At 45.3% G+C, this 16961-nt stretch overlaps 1 protein-coding gene across 1 annotated transcript; it reads right to left on the bottom strand.

Moving 5' to 3' along the window:
* Positions 1-4172: 4172 nt before the first annotated feature.
* trappc5 (trafficking protein particle complex subunit 5) lies at positions 4173-11144 on the bottom strand. The gene is made up of 2 exons (XM_043694698.2): positions 11065-11144; positions 4173-5805 (listed from the first exon to the last, which is right to left on the bottom strand). The coding sequence occupies exon 2, from the start codon at positions 5796-5798 to the stop codon at positions 5232-5234; it is 567 nt and encodes a 188-aa protein (XP_043550633.1). The 5' UTR covers positions 5799-5805; positions 11065-11144; the 3' UTR covers positions 4173-5231.
* Between the last annotated feature and the right edge of the window lie 5817 nt (positions 11145-16961).

The raw sequence follows: 16961 nt of genomic DNA, 5'->3' as shown, positions 1-16961 counted from the left end.
TTTGTGTCATCTGCAAACCTACTAAGTATACCTTCTATATTCTCATCCAAATCGTTAAATTACATAACAGCAAAGGCCCTAACACCATTGATCATAGGCTACCAACCTCAAAAACTACCTTCCATAATTTTTTGCCTATTTGCAAGCCAATTTTAGATCCATTTTATCAACTTGCTTTTGGGTCCCATGGGATCTTACCTTTTAGACTAGGCTTCCATGTGGGACCTTGTAAACTGGCCTTACTGAAGTCCATGTAAATCATATCAACTGTACTATCAATATATTCAGGGAACTTTTCAAAAAACTCTAAAATTAGTCAGACAATAAATTAGTCTAACAAATTTGTGCTGACTATCCACGATTAATCCTGTCCCTCAGAATTTTTTCGAATAAATTCTCTACTGCTGACATCTGATTAATTCCCTGGCCTGTAATTACCTGGCCTATCCCTGCTATACATCTTGAACAAAAGGGCTAGGGAGTATAAACCAGGTTGAAAGGAAGTAGTTGGGTGTTTTTTCCAATTAAGTGGAAATGACATGTTTTCAATCTTTGACATTTGAGAAAAATACCGAAAAATGTGAGTTTATAATTAAATAGCATCTTCTGAGACAACAACAGGTGATATCAGCCCCCAAGTGTCCAGGTAATTTGAAAAATGGTGCAAGGTTTCTGAGAACGAGTCCCTGCAAAGAATCCCTTATGCCGACATCCAGGAAGTTACCATTGACCAGAAACTGGAAGAACTAGCCATTAAAATACAGTGGCTACTAGAAAAAGTTGGGGAGTGGGGTTACAAATACTGCTCCTGACTCCCCAAAGCCTGTCCACCACCTACAAGGCACAAGTCAGCACTGTGATGGAATACTTCCCATTCCTGAAGAAGGGCTTATGCCCGAAACGTCGATTCTCCTGTTCCCTGGATGCTGCCTGACCTTCTGCGCTTTTCCAGCAACACATTTTCAGCTACTTCCCATTTACCTGGATGGGTGCAACTCCAACAATACTTGATAAGCTGGCAGGGCAAAACAGACTGCTTGATTGACATCCACAAACCTTCAGTCACCACCATCAAAGCTCTATAACAGCAGTGTGCACTATTTACAGAATACACTACAGAAATTCACTGAGGCTCCTTAGGAAACTGACGACCACCTAGAAAGACAAGGGAATCGGGTCACAGATCATGTTGTCTTCCAATCTGACTTGGAAACATATCACTGTTCCCTCACTGTCACTGCGTCAAAATCCTGGAATTCCCTCCTTAAATGCATTGTGGGTCAACCCACAGCACATGGACTGTAGCAGGTCAAGGAGGCAGCTCACCATCACCTTCTGAATGGCAATTAGGGACAGGCAATAAATACTGGCTCATCCAGGAGCACCCACAGCCCATGAATCAATAAAAACTTCCAGCAAATAGAATGATCCACACTGCAAGCTTGAACCATGATCTTAAATCGGTTGTTGGTGTAGCTGAAAGCATACAGAATGACGACAAAGAAAAACTGCTCCCATTCACTGGTAGCGTGAACACTGACAATAGCTCACTGCAGTGGGTAGTACCCCTGCCCCTGCCAGAAAGTCTGGATTCCAGTTTCACTCCAGGATCGGATAGCCAAGGAAGGTGCATTCATGACGTAGACCAACAGGTTGAGCATCAACTTGAAAATCCTAATTTCCAGGGACAGGCAGTAAAGATTGCTGCTCTGTTGTGTTAGAATGAATGTTGGGCCCTCTATCATTAGCCATAGTTCCTAGCTGTAAAATATATGTTAAACCGCTCATTGCCACAATGATCCACATTCCTTTGGGGGCGGCACAGTGGTTAGCACTGCTGCCTCACAGCACCAGGATCCCAGGTTCATTTCCAGCCTCGGGCGACTGCCTGTGCGGAGTTTGCACATTCTCCGTGTCTGCATGGGTTTCCTCCCACAGTCCAAAGATGTGCGGGTCAGGTTAATTGGCTATGCTAAATTGCCCATAGTTTTGGGTGCATTAGTCAGAAGGAAATGGATCTTGGTTGCTCTCCAGAGGGTTGGTGTGGACTGTTTGGGCCGAAGGGCCTGTAGGGAATCTAATCTAACCTAAATGAACACCACTAGGGCCCAGAATAAGGAGGTAGATCAGCACTTAATCAGCAGGGCGAGATTGTCAGCGGAAAGGGTTACAGCTCCAAAGTTTGTAATTTCAGTCTACAGGAAGGTCATGTAAGGGAGCTTTCTTTTATATACACACAGCAGTGAACGAGAGCATTTTGCTTTGGCAAACTTTGGAAGAAGGGGAGGAAAGGAATTGACTGAAGCAAGCCTGGGAGGGTAGGGATCTCCCCTGACATAGCCACTTTGCCAATTCTCAAAGAGTGGAAAGCTGTGGGTGGTTCTGGTGGATTCAGCTGGGCATCCAAATCCAAATCTACACAAGCCAGCAGCAAGAAAAGCAATGTCATTTTGTAAATTAGAATAGATGCCCAAGGGTTGAGAGATCAGGGGAATTGACCAGAGGAAGATACAGGGACTTTTAAAAGAAGCTTTTTTTTTCCTCTGAAAACCCTCCCTGGTCTTTGCTGCTGTGCTTCTCCTGATCACTGGATTGATCCCAGAAATGAGGAGTTTGTCATATGATGAGAGATTGAACAGTTTATCATCTGGAATTTAGAAAAATGAGGGGATATCAAAGTGAGGTATTCAAGATGATAAACGGTATGGATAAAATAGATGGGGAGTGGATGCTTCCACTCGCGAACTCAATGAGCTAAATTTTACATGTTGGGATTCTACGGAGAACAAAGACCCAGGGTGCAGGTACATAGCTCAATTTAAAACAGGAATGTGGAGTAATTTCTTCAATGGGTAATACATTTGTGGAATTCTTTAGCACAGAGGGCTGCCAAGGTTGGATCGCTAAGTATAATCAAATAGATAGAGGTAGATTTTTAATCAGTAAGGGGATCAAGGGCTATGAAGAAAAGGCTTGATGATTATCACATCAATCATGACCTTATTAAATGTGGAACAGTCTCGAAGGACGATCAGCTTCCTTCTGCTCCTATATCGTCATGCAATAAGACTGACCAGATTGCTCCACAGACACAAGTGCCAAATAGCTTCCTTCTTCGCTGCAACAACTGCGTCACCAGTACCCAGAGACATCCTGAGGTGATGAAAGGCACTAAAGAGAGGCAGTCTCTTCCTTTGATGTTTAGCTCAGCATAGTGTATTGAGGTTAAGCAAAGAAGGGTTGAGCTTGATCAAGTAGGGAATAGTGTTATTTCTGGTATGGAGGTCATGGGTTCAGAATTGCTTCTGTTTTCATACTGCTGAAACAACCCAGTGACCCAGCAGCACAGTGCCTCAGTGGTTAGCACTGCTGCCTCACAGTGCAAGGACCCCGTTTCAATTTTACCCCCGAACAACTGTGCGTGGAATTTGCATTCTCGGTGTCTGCGTGGGTTACCTTCAACAGTCCAAAGCTGTGCAGGTTCGGTGGATTAGCCATTCTAAATTGCCCAATGTGTCCATGGGTGTGCAGGCTAGTTGGGTTAACTATGGTAAATATAGGACTCCAGAGCTGTTGGGGAGGGTGTGTGCGCGTGTGGTGTGTTCTCTAGGTGATCGCTGTGGACCCGATGGACTCAATTCCATATTACAGAGATTCTATTGGAATAGAAAAAGCTGGGGTGCAGGTACATAGTTCCTTGAAATGGCGTCACAGGCAGACAGGGTGGTGAGGAAAGCATTGGAACATCCATGTTACAGCTGTACGGGACATTGGTAAGGAGCACATTCGCAGTACTACCCAAAACGTTTTGGTCCATCTTATTTTGGACAATCTTGCATTCAGAGAGGGATTTTGGTGGTCAAAAGATTAGTTGATATTCCTGTAACTAAACCCTTCATATACCATTGAGGAAAAACCAGCCACAAAATTAGAGGGAGAGAGCTACAGAGGTACCCAGAGGCAAAAACTCAAACAGGCAAAGAATTGGAGCCTTGATTAGATAAACAAATGATTTCACTGTGATTCACTGTGCTGATGATAACCTCTTAGATTTTACACACTTTTTAGAGGGGGAGGCTTTTCTCTGCAGCACACACTGACTTGGAACTGAAACTACCAGGGAGTTACACACCAGCTACACCCATTTTAATCACAAATTATGAGACAGCCCATTCTCTTCACATAAATTTATTTGGTTTATTGGATTTATTGAAATAATATACACAGTTGTTCATAGTTCTACTTTCTGCTTGGGCTGGGTTCAAGTAAAAGGATTAACTTCACATGGAGATCGGACAAATGAACCACCTCAACATAACACTGGGAAACAAACCCTCAACTCAGACACCCAACCATCTCACAGTTCTTCAATGAAAGAAGAGAAACAAAGCAATCTATTGTCAAATGTGAGTGGTTTCAGGTATGCAGTGCCAGTAAACACTCCCAGGACAGGGACAGCAGAGGGTTAGATACAGAGTACAGGTCCATCTACTACTTTAAACCAAAAGTGAAGCTCCCTCTACACTTGGAACACCCTCAGCACAGGTATGCCATTGGGTTGACACAGTATAATGTTTCCTGTACACTGTCCCCAAACATTCCCCTCCAGCGGCCCCACCTCCCAAACACTCCCAAAGCAATTACACACAGGGTTAAACAGAGAAAGAAGCTTCCTCCACAATGTCCCAGTGAGACAATATCAGCCCTAGATGCAGAGGGATCAGTTTGCCAATTTCCAGAAATATCCCATATCCCACATTCAGTGGTCCTTTTCAGGGGATTAAAACTGAAATCTGTAAAATCCTGTCCCACTGTTCATGCCAACTATTATCAAGGTGAGAATGATTCCTAAATCGTGGCAGCCTCCCAGACAAAAGAGAGTTTTGCCACCATCTCTGCAATTTGATTTTATAACTGTTAACTTTTCCATACAAGTTCAGATAGTGCAAACACTTGGAAGAGCTGGCCTTCTTTCAGATACGATTTGTATCGGTCAGGTCCCACAGCACAGGGGAGGCTACTGCAGGACAGAGCCAGGAACAGAGGCGTGACCATAGCAGAATCTTGGAAGTTAGAAAGGTCAGTGAGGGCTGAAGGCAAGATTATTTCAATGTTACAACATGAAGCAGACATTCATTGGTTTGAGAAGGGCAGGATGGTGGACAGTGTAGTAAGAGAAAGGGGAGGGCTGAGGATACACCTAAACAGGGCAGAGTGAGTCGGGCGGAAGCTTAGCGTCCATCCAGAGCTTTATCTCGCGCAATGACCGACTCGTCAAACTTGATCATCAGCGTGGTGCCCTTGTGCCAGTGAGCAGTGACCTTGGCAGGGAAGCCACTGTAAGAAAGAATGGCCTCCACAATGCCTGCAGTGAAAGAGGCACAGTTTAGCGTGCTGTTCTCCTTGGGCACTGAGATGTAAGCGTTGATGAGGGGCTCCTTCTCAATGATGTAGTAGGTCTTGTCGTCATCATTGGCCTGCTCCAGTTTGTCAGCCTCCTTGCCGAACAGTGCCTTCCATACATTGACCTTGATGAAGAGCAGCATGTTGATGACCTTGGTCTCACGCTTGCCATTTTTCTCGCGCATCACCAGCACATCCAGGATACGCATGCCGACCTGCTGACCCAGCTCAGACAGCTTGTTCTGCAGCTCTGACACAGAGTACACTCGGTTCTGACAGTATTGTACAATCTCGGAGAAGAGCAGAGCAAATGCACTCAGGCTGACCTCAGTCTTTGGACGAGTTAGCGAGCGCTCCAGGATGGGAGACTTGCCTCTGGTGAAGCGCGTGTCCATGTCGGATCTTTGGAAAAACAAAGAGGAAATATAATCCCAGTTGCTGCATCCAAGCAGTTCTTGGATATGTCATCATCATGTACATATTTTGACACAGTGGGACATTTGGCCTATCAAATCCGTGTTTCCCTGTACAGCAATTCACTCAGGTCCAACCCCCAATTCTATCCCAGAGCCCAATAAGTTTCCTTTTGAAGTCATAGAATAGAATCAGAATCCTTAATGGTGCAGAAAGAGGCCATTTAGTCCACCGAGTCCACACCGACCCTCCGAAGAGCATCCCACCCAGACTCAGCCCTCTCACCCACCCTATACCAGTAAACCCTACATTTCCCATGGCTAACCCAACTAGCTTGCATAACCCCTGATACTATGGGTAATTTAACGTGGCCAATCCACCTAACCCTCACATCTTTAGACTGTGGATGGAAACCTGATTACCCAGTGGAAACCCATGCAGACATGGAGGTCTTGGGCACTTGCCATTAATTTCTCTTTTGCTACCTAACCTTAACATTCACATCCAGGATTCTCCAGTCTCAGCCCCACTCTGTTTTTATAGGAACATATTTACCCTGTAATCTGATTATTATCCCTTGATTGTTTCCCACTGGTTTGACACTGATTTATCTGTAAGTAGCTGCTCCCAGTCTACCTGGGCTAAATTATTCCTTATCCTTGTAAAATTAACCTTTCCTCATTTTAGAACTTGAATTCCTGGCCTATCCTTACCCTTTTCCATAACTAGCCAAAATCTAACTGAATTATGGTCACCACCTCCAAAATGTTCCCCTGTTGATACATCTTCCACCTACCTGGGCTCATTTCCCAATATTAAGTTCAGAACTGTTTTGGACTTTCTACATACTGGCTAAAAACATTGGAAAAAAGTGTTATTCCTTCCTCACCTTATAAGTAGAACTGTCCAGTTAATATTTGGGCCCTTAAAATTTTATACAATATGGACTGTTCACCCTCCCCACTTCAGAATGCCCAGCTGCTGTTCGCTGACATCTTTGACCCTGCCATCCAGAAGGCAACATACCTATCATCCTGGAGTCACGTCACAGAGGTACCCATCTATTCTCCTTATTAATGAGTCCCCAACCACTACTGTCTTTCCACATCTCTTTCCCCTGCTCAGTGCTGTGTCCTTGGCCCCCATTGAGGAACCAACACAGAAAAACAGCTTTTAAACAAGATGCACTCAGAAGACTCCTTCGCTCCCTTCTTAGTCTCCTCCTCCTCACTAGCACCCATTCCTTCACTGCCTGATTTTCCTTAGAGAGTGACCATATCCTGAGCTACAAACCTCTCGGTCTCCTGAGCACACCCTAGAGCAAGCTGTTCGAGCAAACACGAAGATTGGTGGAATTTGTGGGTAGTGTGGAGGGCTCTTGTAGGTTGCAACAGGACATTGACAGGATGCAGATCTCGGCAAAGTGGCAAATGGAGTTCAACCTGGAAAAGTGAAGTCATTCACTTTGGACGGTCGAATTTGAATGGAGAATACAGGGTTAAAGGCAGGATTCTTGGCAGTGTGGAGGAACATAGGGATCTTGCAGTCAACGTCCACAGATCCCTCAAAGTTGCCACCCAGGTTGATAGGGTTGTTAAGAAGGTGTATTGTGTGTTGGCTTTCATTAGCAGGGGGAATGAGTTTAAGAGCTGCGAGGTTATGCTGCGGCTCTGTAGAGTCCTGGTTAGACCACCCACTTGGAATATTGTGCTCAGTTCTGTTTGCCTCATTATAGGAAAGACGTGGAAGCTTTAGAGAGGCTGTAGAGGAGGTATATCATGATGCTGCCTGGACTGGAGGACCTGTCTTATGAAGGAAGGCTGAAGGAGATAGGGCTTTTCTCATTGGAGCGAAGAAGGATGAGGGGTAACTTGATTGAGGCATACAAAAATCACACAACACCAGGTTATAGTCCAACAGGTTTAATTGGAAGCACTGCCTTTCAGAGCGCTGCTCCTTCATCAGGTCGTTGTGGAATACACAATTGTAAGACACAGAATTTGGAGCAAAAGTGTGATGTAAATGAAATTATACATTGAAAAATACCTTGATTATTTGTTAAGTCTCTCATCTGTTAGAATGACCATGATAGTTTCACTTCTTTCATATGTAAATCACAGAACTTTTTTTAAATTACATTCTCAGGTTAACTGTAACAATTGATGTCAGCGCAGATAAGATGTTGAAATGTTGAAGGCATTAGCCCCTGTGTTCCCTGTCTGTGCCATAATGTTTAGATTGATTCTAATCTAAAAAGTGCGTTAAAAAAGTGTTACATGGATTCATGCAGTTTTTGAGCAAAATACAACATAACTCTGCAAGTACAAATTCACTCCACAAATGTATATGTGTACTTGTGGGTTTGTGTGTATGTGTCTGGTGTGGAGGTTTGAATGTGTCTGTGAGAGAAAGTGTATATGTGTGTGTGTGTGTGTGTGTGTGTGTGAGTGTAAAGTGGTCTAAGTCTGTGAGAGGGTGCATGTGAGAGTGTGGGAATGTGTGTGTCTGTAGGAGTGGGTATGTGTATCTGTGTGTGTGCGTGCGCACGTAGGAGTGTCTGTGTATAGTGCAATGGTGGTCACCAGCAGAGGCTGATAGCTAAGTTCGGTACCCATAGGGAGTGCTTCAACCGAGACCTTGGTTTCATGTCACCAGACAGGTGACCACCATTGCACTATACACACACTCACACACACTCCTACAGATACACACACTCCCACACTCACATGCACCCTTTCACAGACTTAGACTACTTTACACTCACACACACATATACATTCTCACACAGACACTCACAACCCCCACCCCAGACACACACAAAAACCCATATGCACACATACAATATACGCTTGTGGGGTGAATTTGTGCTTGCAGAGTTACATTGTACTTTGCTCAAAAACTGCATGAGTCTGCTAATGCACTTTTTTGATTAGAATCAGTCTAAACATTATGGCACAGACAGGGAACACAGGGGTCTAACACCTTCAGCATCTCAACATCCTATCTGCGCTGACACCAATTGTTACAGTTAACCTGAGAATGTAACTTTTTTAAAAAAAGTTTTGAGAGTTACAATGAAAGAAGTGTGGGCGGCACGGTGGCACAGTGGTTAGCACTGCTGCCTCACAGCGCCTGAGACCCGGGTTCAATTCCCGCCTCAGGCGACTGACTGTGTGGAGTTTGCACGTTCTCCCCGTGTCTGCGTGGGTTTCCTCCGGGTGCTCCGGTTTCGTCCCACAGTCCAAAGATGTGCAGGGTCAGGTGAATTGGCCATGCTAAATTGCCCGTAGTGTTAGGTAAGGGGTAAATGTAGGGGTATGAGTGGGTTTCGCTTCGGCGGGTCGGTGTGGACTTGTTGGGCCGAAGGGCCTGTTTCCACACTGTAATGTAATCTAATCTAATCTAATCTAATCTAAAAAGTGAAAACTATCATGGTCAGTCTAACAGATGAGAGACTTAACAAACAATCAATGTATAATTTCATTTATATGACACTGTAAAATTTTGCTACAAATTCTGTCTTACAATTGCATACTCCACAACGACATGATGAAGGAGCGGCGCTCCAAAAGCTAGTGTGCTTCCAATTAAACCTGTTGGACTATAACCTGGTGTTGTGTGATTTTTAACTTTGTACACCCCAGTCCAACACCGGCATCTCCAAAAGATGTTGAGAGGCATAGTTAGAGTAGATAGACAGAGACAGTTTCCCATGGCAGAAAGGGGGTATAATTTTAAGGGAATTGAAGGAAGGTTTAGGTGAGATGTCAGAGATACAAGCTTTACACAGAGTGTGGTGCGTGCGTGGAATGCATTGCCAGCAGTGGTAGTCGAGTCAGATACATTAAGGACATTTAAGTGACTCTTGGATAGGCACATGGAAGTTAGTAAAATGAAGGTTAGTCTGAGTAGGATAAAAGGCCAGCACAACTTCGAAGCAAAGGGCCTGCACTTAACTGTTCTATGTTCTAAACCCCTGGACTCAAATTGCTCCAGCTGGAGACACTTCCCAGACACACAGTTGGCCAGGTCTCCAGAAGCATCTAGGATTTCCCACATACAGTAAAGCAGGATGCACAAATCAGGATCTTCCCAGACATACCTTAACTAAAGGGAATATTTGCTTTTCATTTACTCTTACTTCTACTTAAATACAGCCGAGAAAAATCTTATCCTTGTTTGTCCAGAGTCAAACTCATTACTGAACTGTCTGCTTCTCTCTAAGGGTCCTTAGCTCACCTGTTCCTCCTTATCACAGGATCCTTATATCACCTTCTCATCTCCAATGAGGGGAGCAACACTGAGGGAAAAGCTGCCTTGTCAAAAGTGCTGTCTTTAGATGAGAATCTAATCCACGGCCCAATCTGCTATCAAATGGCATTGACACACTGCTGCTCATGGGACTTAGCTGAAAGTTAACTGGTCACTGCGTTGCTACATTATAACACGACAGAAATACCAGATTGGCTCCCAGTCAAGCCAGAGCTGAAAATGTGTTGCTGGAAAAGCGCAGCAGGTCAGGCAGCATCCAGGGAGCAGGAGAATCGACGTTTCGGGCAGGAGCCCTTCTTCAGGAATTCAGGACTCTCCTGCTCCTTGGATGCTGCGCTTTTCCAGCAACACATTTTCAGCTCCCATCTGCAGCCCTCACTTTCTCCTCCCAGTCAAGCCGGGTCAGCCTCAGGCTCTGAAAGGTACACCATCCTGAAGGAAAAGCGATGAGAGCATTTATTGGCGCAAACAAAGATACGAGGAGCAGCACAATAACCCCCTCAAACTCCCCCCCCCCACACACGTTGTTGCCAAGCCCCTGTCCCCCCCCCCCATTGTTGCCAAGCCCCTGTTGTTGCCAAGCCCCTGTCCCCCCCCCCCCCGTTGTTGCCAAGCCCCTGTCCTCCCCCCGTTGTTGCCAAGCCCCTGTTGTTGCCAAGCCCCTGTCCCCCCCCCCCGTTGTTGCCAAGCCCCTGTCCTCCCCCCCCCGTTGTTGCCAAGCCCCTGTCCTCCCCCCCCCGTTGTTGCCAAGCCCCTGTCCCCCCCCCCGTTGTTGCCAAGCCCCTGTCCCCCCCGTTGTTGCCAAGCCCCTGTCCCCCCCGTTGTTGCCAAGCCCCTGACCCACCCCCCCATTCCCTGACCCACCCCCTCTCCCTGTCTCCTCCCAGGGATCCCGATCCCTCCCTCTTCCCACAACCTCATCACTTCTCTCCCCGACTCTTTCCTCACTAATATACAGTTATTTATAATATTTACCTTTTGAACCTACACAATACGTATTTTCTCCCCCGCCCCCGTGCGCCTCGATGACGGACAGTTACCGGGTCACGGCCCACCCTCGCCCATTCGCTTCCGGGTTTCCGCGCATGCTCTCTCTCTCTCTCTCTCTCCCCTGATTGGACAGGCGGTGCCAATGCTTCCACCAATTGGGAGGAGCCTTTAAGTTGGCGGTGCTGCCACCTTTCGGCAGGTCCCAGCAAGTTCCCCTCAGAGATCAGCTGTTTGCCCAGAGGGCACTGCCCTCCTTTCACCCAGGCGAGGGGGCAGAATGGGCTGAGAGGCTGCTCCACATCCACATCAGGTCAAAACCAGGAGGAGGTCTGAGGCAGAGAGAATCTCCGTTCTGCATTGAAGCCCCTCTGCGATCCACGACCTAGTGACACCCTTCAGACAGAGCCCAACATAGGAACAAGATTATGCCACTCAAACCCATCCAGCCTCCCTGGTTATTGGAGAAATTGCCTGACCATCCCCTCAACACCACTTTCCTGCACTATTTCCTCATGTCTTATTGGTCATTCATTTGCAGAAACTTACTCCCACAGTCCAAAGATGTGCAGGTTAGGTGAATTGGCCATGCTAAATTGCCCGTAGTGTTAGGTAAGGGGTAAATGTAGGGGTATGGGTGGGTTACGGGTCGGTGTGGACTTGTTGGGCCGAAGGGCCTGTTTCCACACTGTAATGTAATCTAATCAGTCTCAGTCTTGTACCTGCTCAATGATTGAACAGCTACAGCCCTCTGAGATAAAGAACTCACCCTCTTGATTGTAAAAAAATCCTCATCTCAATCCCATATACTCCAAATTCTGTTCTGAACATTTTGATTTTTTCAGTGTCCCCAATGCCTTTCTGTATTTTATACAATGCACCACAGACACAACTAAGTTATAGAAGTCAATCAGGTTTCACACAGACCCAGCTCTCCATCCCTCTCCTCCAATGCCCCAACTGTAACATCTACATTGTAAGAGAGCCCTTTCTGCCAATCTCTGGATTAGTAATGCTATGGTGGCTCAGTGGTTACCACTGCTGCCTCACAGCATCAGGCACCCAGGTTCAATTCCAGCCTCGGAGTCTGTGTGGAGTTTGCACACAGTCAGGGTTTCCTCCAGGTGCTCTGGTTTCTTCCCACAATCCAAACATGTGCAGGTTAGGTGAGTTGGCCATGCTAAGTTGCCCATAGTGTTCAGGGATGTGTAGTCAAGGGAAATGTAGGGGAATGGGACTGGGTGGGTTACTCTTCAGAGGTTTGGTAAGGACTTGGGCTGAATGGCCAGTTTCCACAGTGTAGGGATTCTATGGTTCTAATCATGGCAGTTACAGAATTCTGTTATTCAGCCATTTGTACAGTATGAACAATCCAGAGGTTCTGAATTCAAATCTGAGATGTGTGGGATTGGCTGATGTAGTTGTAATGTCATTGGAATAGCAACGCAAAGGTTGCCAATCATTGCTCTGAGTTGTGTGTTTAAATCCCATAATAGCAGCTGGTGGAATTAAAACTCAATCAATAAAAGAAAGGTTGAAATGTAAAGTCTCAGTAATGGTGCCAGTGCGTTCATAAATTGGAAAGAAATTTTCTATCCTTGTACAGACTGTATTAAGACAAATTAGGTCTCCCCTGAAACTTCATGCTGTTTAGTTTAAACATAAAGTGGAATGGATTGGAGGAACATAGATCAGCAGATTCTACAAGACTTTCCCTTTTCACAGATTACGCCTTGTTCCTCAATCATATGTTCCTTCATTCCATTATAGAATCATACAGTCATACAGTATAGAATCCACCTTCTCCCCAAATCCGTCATCCCAAGGACCAACCTTCTCCGCAAATCCCTCATTTCATTGCCCACCTTCCTTCCCAAATCCCTCATCCCAATGATCCACTTTTTCTACAAGTCCAATTTCAAGACCTCAGTCCTACTACCCAAATACCCCTGAGTGTGGCATCAAGAGGCATTGGCAAAATTAGAGCCAATAGGAATCAGATGGGAAACTGTCCACTGGTTGGAATCATATATAACAGGAAGATGGTCATGATTGTTGGAGGTCGGTCATCTCAGCTCCAGGACATGTTTAGGTTGGACAGGATGTTGGTGAGACCTCTTCTGGAGTACTGTGTGCAATTCTAGTTGCCCTGTTATAGGATGGATATTATTAAGGTGGAGAGGGTTCAGAAGAGATTTAACAGGACGTTGCTAGGAACGGAGGGTTTGAGTTTGGGACTTTTTTCACTGGAGTGTAGGAGGTTGAAGGATGACCTTATACAGATGTTAAAATTCATGAGGGGTATAGATAAGGTGAATGTCAGGTGTCTTTTCCCTAGGATTGGGGAACTAGTGGGTATATTTTCAGGTGAGAAGGGAAAGATTTAGAAAAGACATGAGGGGTAACTGTTTTACACAGAGAGTGGTTCGTATGTGGAATGAAATTCCAGAGGAAGTGGTGGACGCAGATAAGTTACAACATTGAAAAGACAGATAAGTACACGAAAAGGAAAGGTTTGAGGGATGTAGGCCAAGCACAGGTAGATGGGACTGGTTTAGTTTGGTATTATGGTTGGTGTGGACTGGTTGGACCGAAGGGTCTATTTCAATACAGTATGACTCTATGAATCTATCTCTGCAGGGTTTCCTCAGGGTAGTGTCCTAGGCCCAACCATTTAAAATTGCTTCATCAATGATCTTCCCTCCATTATAAGGTCAGAAGTAGGGATGTTTGCTGATGATTGCACGATGTTCCGTATCATTTTCAACCTCAGATACTGAAGCAGTGTCAAAAAGTAGCAAGATCTGAACAATATCCTGGTATGGGATGACAAGTGACAAGTTATATTCACACCAGACATAAGTCAGGGAAAGACCACCTCCGACAAAAGAGAATCCAATCATCACCCCCTGCTAAGGACCAGGCCAGACCCCCTCAAACAATTTCAAGAAGGTAGCCCAGACCCTAACTTTTCTAGTTTTAAGCTGGTGAAAAGTGTTATGTACCAGGAGTGACTACAGCTGGCCCAACCACTGAGTTTTAAACAAAACAGAATTTATTTAAACACGAACAAAATAAAACAGAATATTGAATAACTTAATTTATCTCAAAACCCCAATCGACTCTATCACAACTTAATGATGCTGCTCCAAATACTTGCAACATTCCCATAAACACCTCCTTGGCATCAACATGGAGCTGTTCCTTTGGGTCCAGCAGCTCCTATGGGTTCCCAGCTAACTAACTTGACCAGCACCTACAAACAAAACAGCTTGTTAAAACCAAAACAAACCAGAATTGGCCACTCCCCTTTCATTGTACAAGTGTTTCTTTAAAACTTGAAAACCTTTTGGCTGAGGCAGTATCTGTTAGCAAAATCAAATTGGCCCTAAAACCCATACAAACCAGACACATCGGAACTTCTGCGTTTATGACCCCTCTCAAGAAGAACCAAGGACAGAATAATCTTGTCAAAGGCACAGCACCTTTACACCCTTGATGTTCAATAATATCACTGTTGCTAAATCCTTCACCTTCAACATCTCAGAGGATTCCATTAACCAGAGACTGAACTGGGCTAATCATATCAATACTATGATTAAGGGAGCAGGTCAGAGACTGGGAATTCCATGGCAAGACTGCCCAAAGCCTCTCCAGCATCCAAGGATTTTACTGGGATAGTCCCCACTTGTCTGGATGAGTGCAACACTAATAGTGTTCGAAAAGCTTAACATTATTCAAGACAAAGTAGAACCGTCCCCCATCACCTCAATATCACACCCTCCACCACCAATGCACAGTGACAGCAGTGTGTACCATCGTCACTCACAGCAATTCTTCAAGCCTCTTCCAACATCACCTTCCAAACCCACTTCTATCTCGCATGCCACGGGTAGCAGATACCTGGGAACACCATCTTCTGCAAGTTCCCCACCACAGACCATCCTGGCATGGAAATATCCTTCAGTGTCGCTAGGTCAAAATCCTGGAACTTATTCCCTAACTGCAGCAATCAAGAAGGAAATTCATCATCATGTTCTCAAAGGCAGTTAGGGATGGGCAACAAATGATGGCCGAGCCAGTGACATCCGCACCCCATGGAGAATATAGGAAGCATGCTTAGTAAGTTTGTAGATGACACCAAAATTGGCAGTGTAGCGGACAGTAAAAAAGAGTTATCTCAGAGTACAACGTAATCTTGATCAACTGGGCCAGTGGGCCGAGGAGTAGCAGATGGACTTTCATTTCGACAAATGCGAGCTATTGCATCTCCATAAGACAACGCAGGGCAGGATTTACACAGTTAATGGTAGGGCCTTGGGGATTGTTGTTGAACAGAGAGAGCTAGGGGTGCAGGTACATCGTTCCTTGAAAGTCATGCCACAAGTAGACAGTTTGGTGAAGAAGGAGTTTAGTACACTTGCCTTCATCAGACAGAGCATTGAGTACAGGAGTTGGGACGTCATGTCACAGCTGTCAAGCACATTGGTGAGGCCACTTATGGGATATTGCATACAATTCTGGTTGCCCTGCTATAAGAAGCAGATTATTAAATTGGAGAGGGCCCAGAAAAGATTTACAAAAGTGTTGTCAGGGTTGGAGGGTTTGAGCTACAGGGAGAGGCTGAACAGGCTGGGACTACTCAGGGGGAACAAGAACAAAGAACAAAAAGCCTTACAGCACAGGAATAGGCCCTTCAGCCCTCCAGGCCTGGGTCAATCCAAATCCTCTATCTAAACAGTCACATATTTCCTAAGGGTCTGTATCCCTTTGCTCCCTGCCCATTTATGTATTTGTCTACATGCATCTTAAATTACGCTATCATTCCTGCCCCTACCCCTCCACTGGCAACGCATTTCAGGCACCCACCACTCTCTGCTTAAAGACCTTTCCACGTATATCTCCCCAAAACCTTTCCCCTCTCACTTTGAACTCGTGACCCCCTAGTAATTCAGTCCTCCATTCTGGGAAAAAGTTTCTGCTATCCACCCTGTCTACATTTCTCATGATTTTGTAGGCCTCAGTCAGGTGCCCCCCTCAACCTCCTTGTTTCCAATGAAAATAATCCTAATCTAGTCAACCTCTCTTCATAGCTAGCATCCTCCATACCAGGCAACATCCTGGTGAACCTCCTCTACACCCTCTATGTGGTGACCAGAACTGTATGCAGTGTTCCAAATGTGGCTGAACCAGTTTTATACAACTGTAACATGACCTGCCAACTCTTGAACTCAATACCACATCCAATGAAGGAAAGCATGCCATATGCCTTCTTGACCACTCTACTGATCTGTGTTGCCACCTTCAGGGAATAATGGACCTGAACACCCAGATCAACCAGAATCTCTGTGGATCTATTTTCCCCAGAACTTTTCCATTTACTGTATAGTTCGCTCTTGAATTGCATCTTCCAAAATGAATCACCTCACATTTGTCTGATTTGAACTCTACCTGTCATTTCTCTCCTCAACTCTCCAATCTATCGATATTCTGCTGTATTCTCTAACAGTCCCCTTCACTATCTGCTACTCCACAAACCTTAATGTCATCTGCAAACTTACTAATGAGGCAACCTACACCTTCCTCCAAATCATTTATGTATATCACAAATAGCAGTGGTCCCAGCACAGAGCCCTGTGGGACACCACTGGTCACAGGTCTCCACTTTGAGAAGCTCCCTTCCATTACTACTGTCTGTCTCCTGTTGCACAACCAGTTGTCTATCCATCTAGCTAGAACACCCTTGACCCCATGTGACTTCATCTTCTTCATCAGCCTACCAAACGCCTTACTAAAGTCCATGTATATGACATCTACATCCTTTCCCTCAACAATCAACTTTGTCACCTTTTCAAAGAATTCTGCCGGAACCTCATTGTCATTAG

This window comes from Chiloscyllium plagiosum, unplaced genomic scaffold (assembly GCF_037043375.1).
Source record: "Chiloscyllium plagiosum isolate Xiang-an unplaced genomic scaffold, Cpla_swu_hap1 HiC_scaffold_45, whole genome shotgun sequence".
NCBI classification, from domain to species: Eukaryota; Metazoa; Chordata; class Chondrichthyes; order Orectolobiformes; family Hemiscylliidae; genus Chiloscyllium; species Chiloscyllium plagiosum.
The sequence above is the reverse complement of the archived record's forward strand: the minus strand, read 5'-3'. Positions and strand labels throughout refer to the sequence as shown.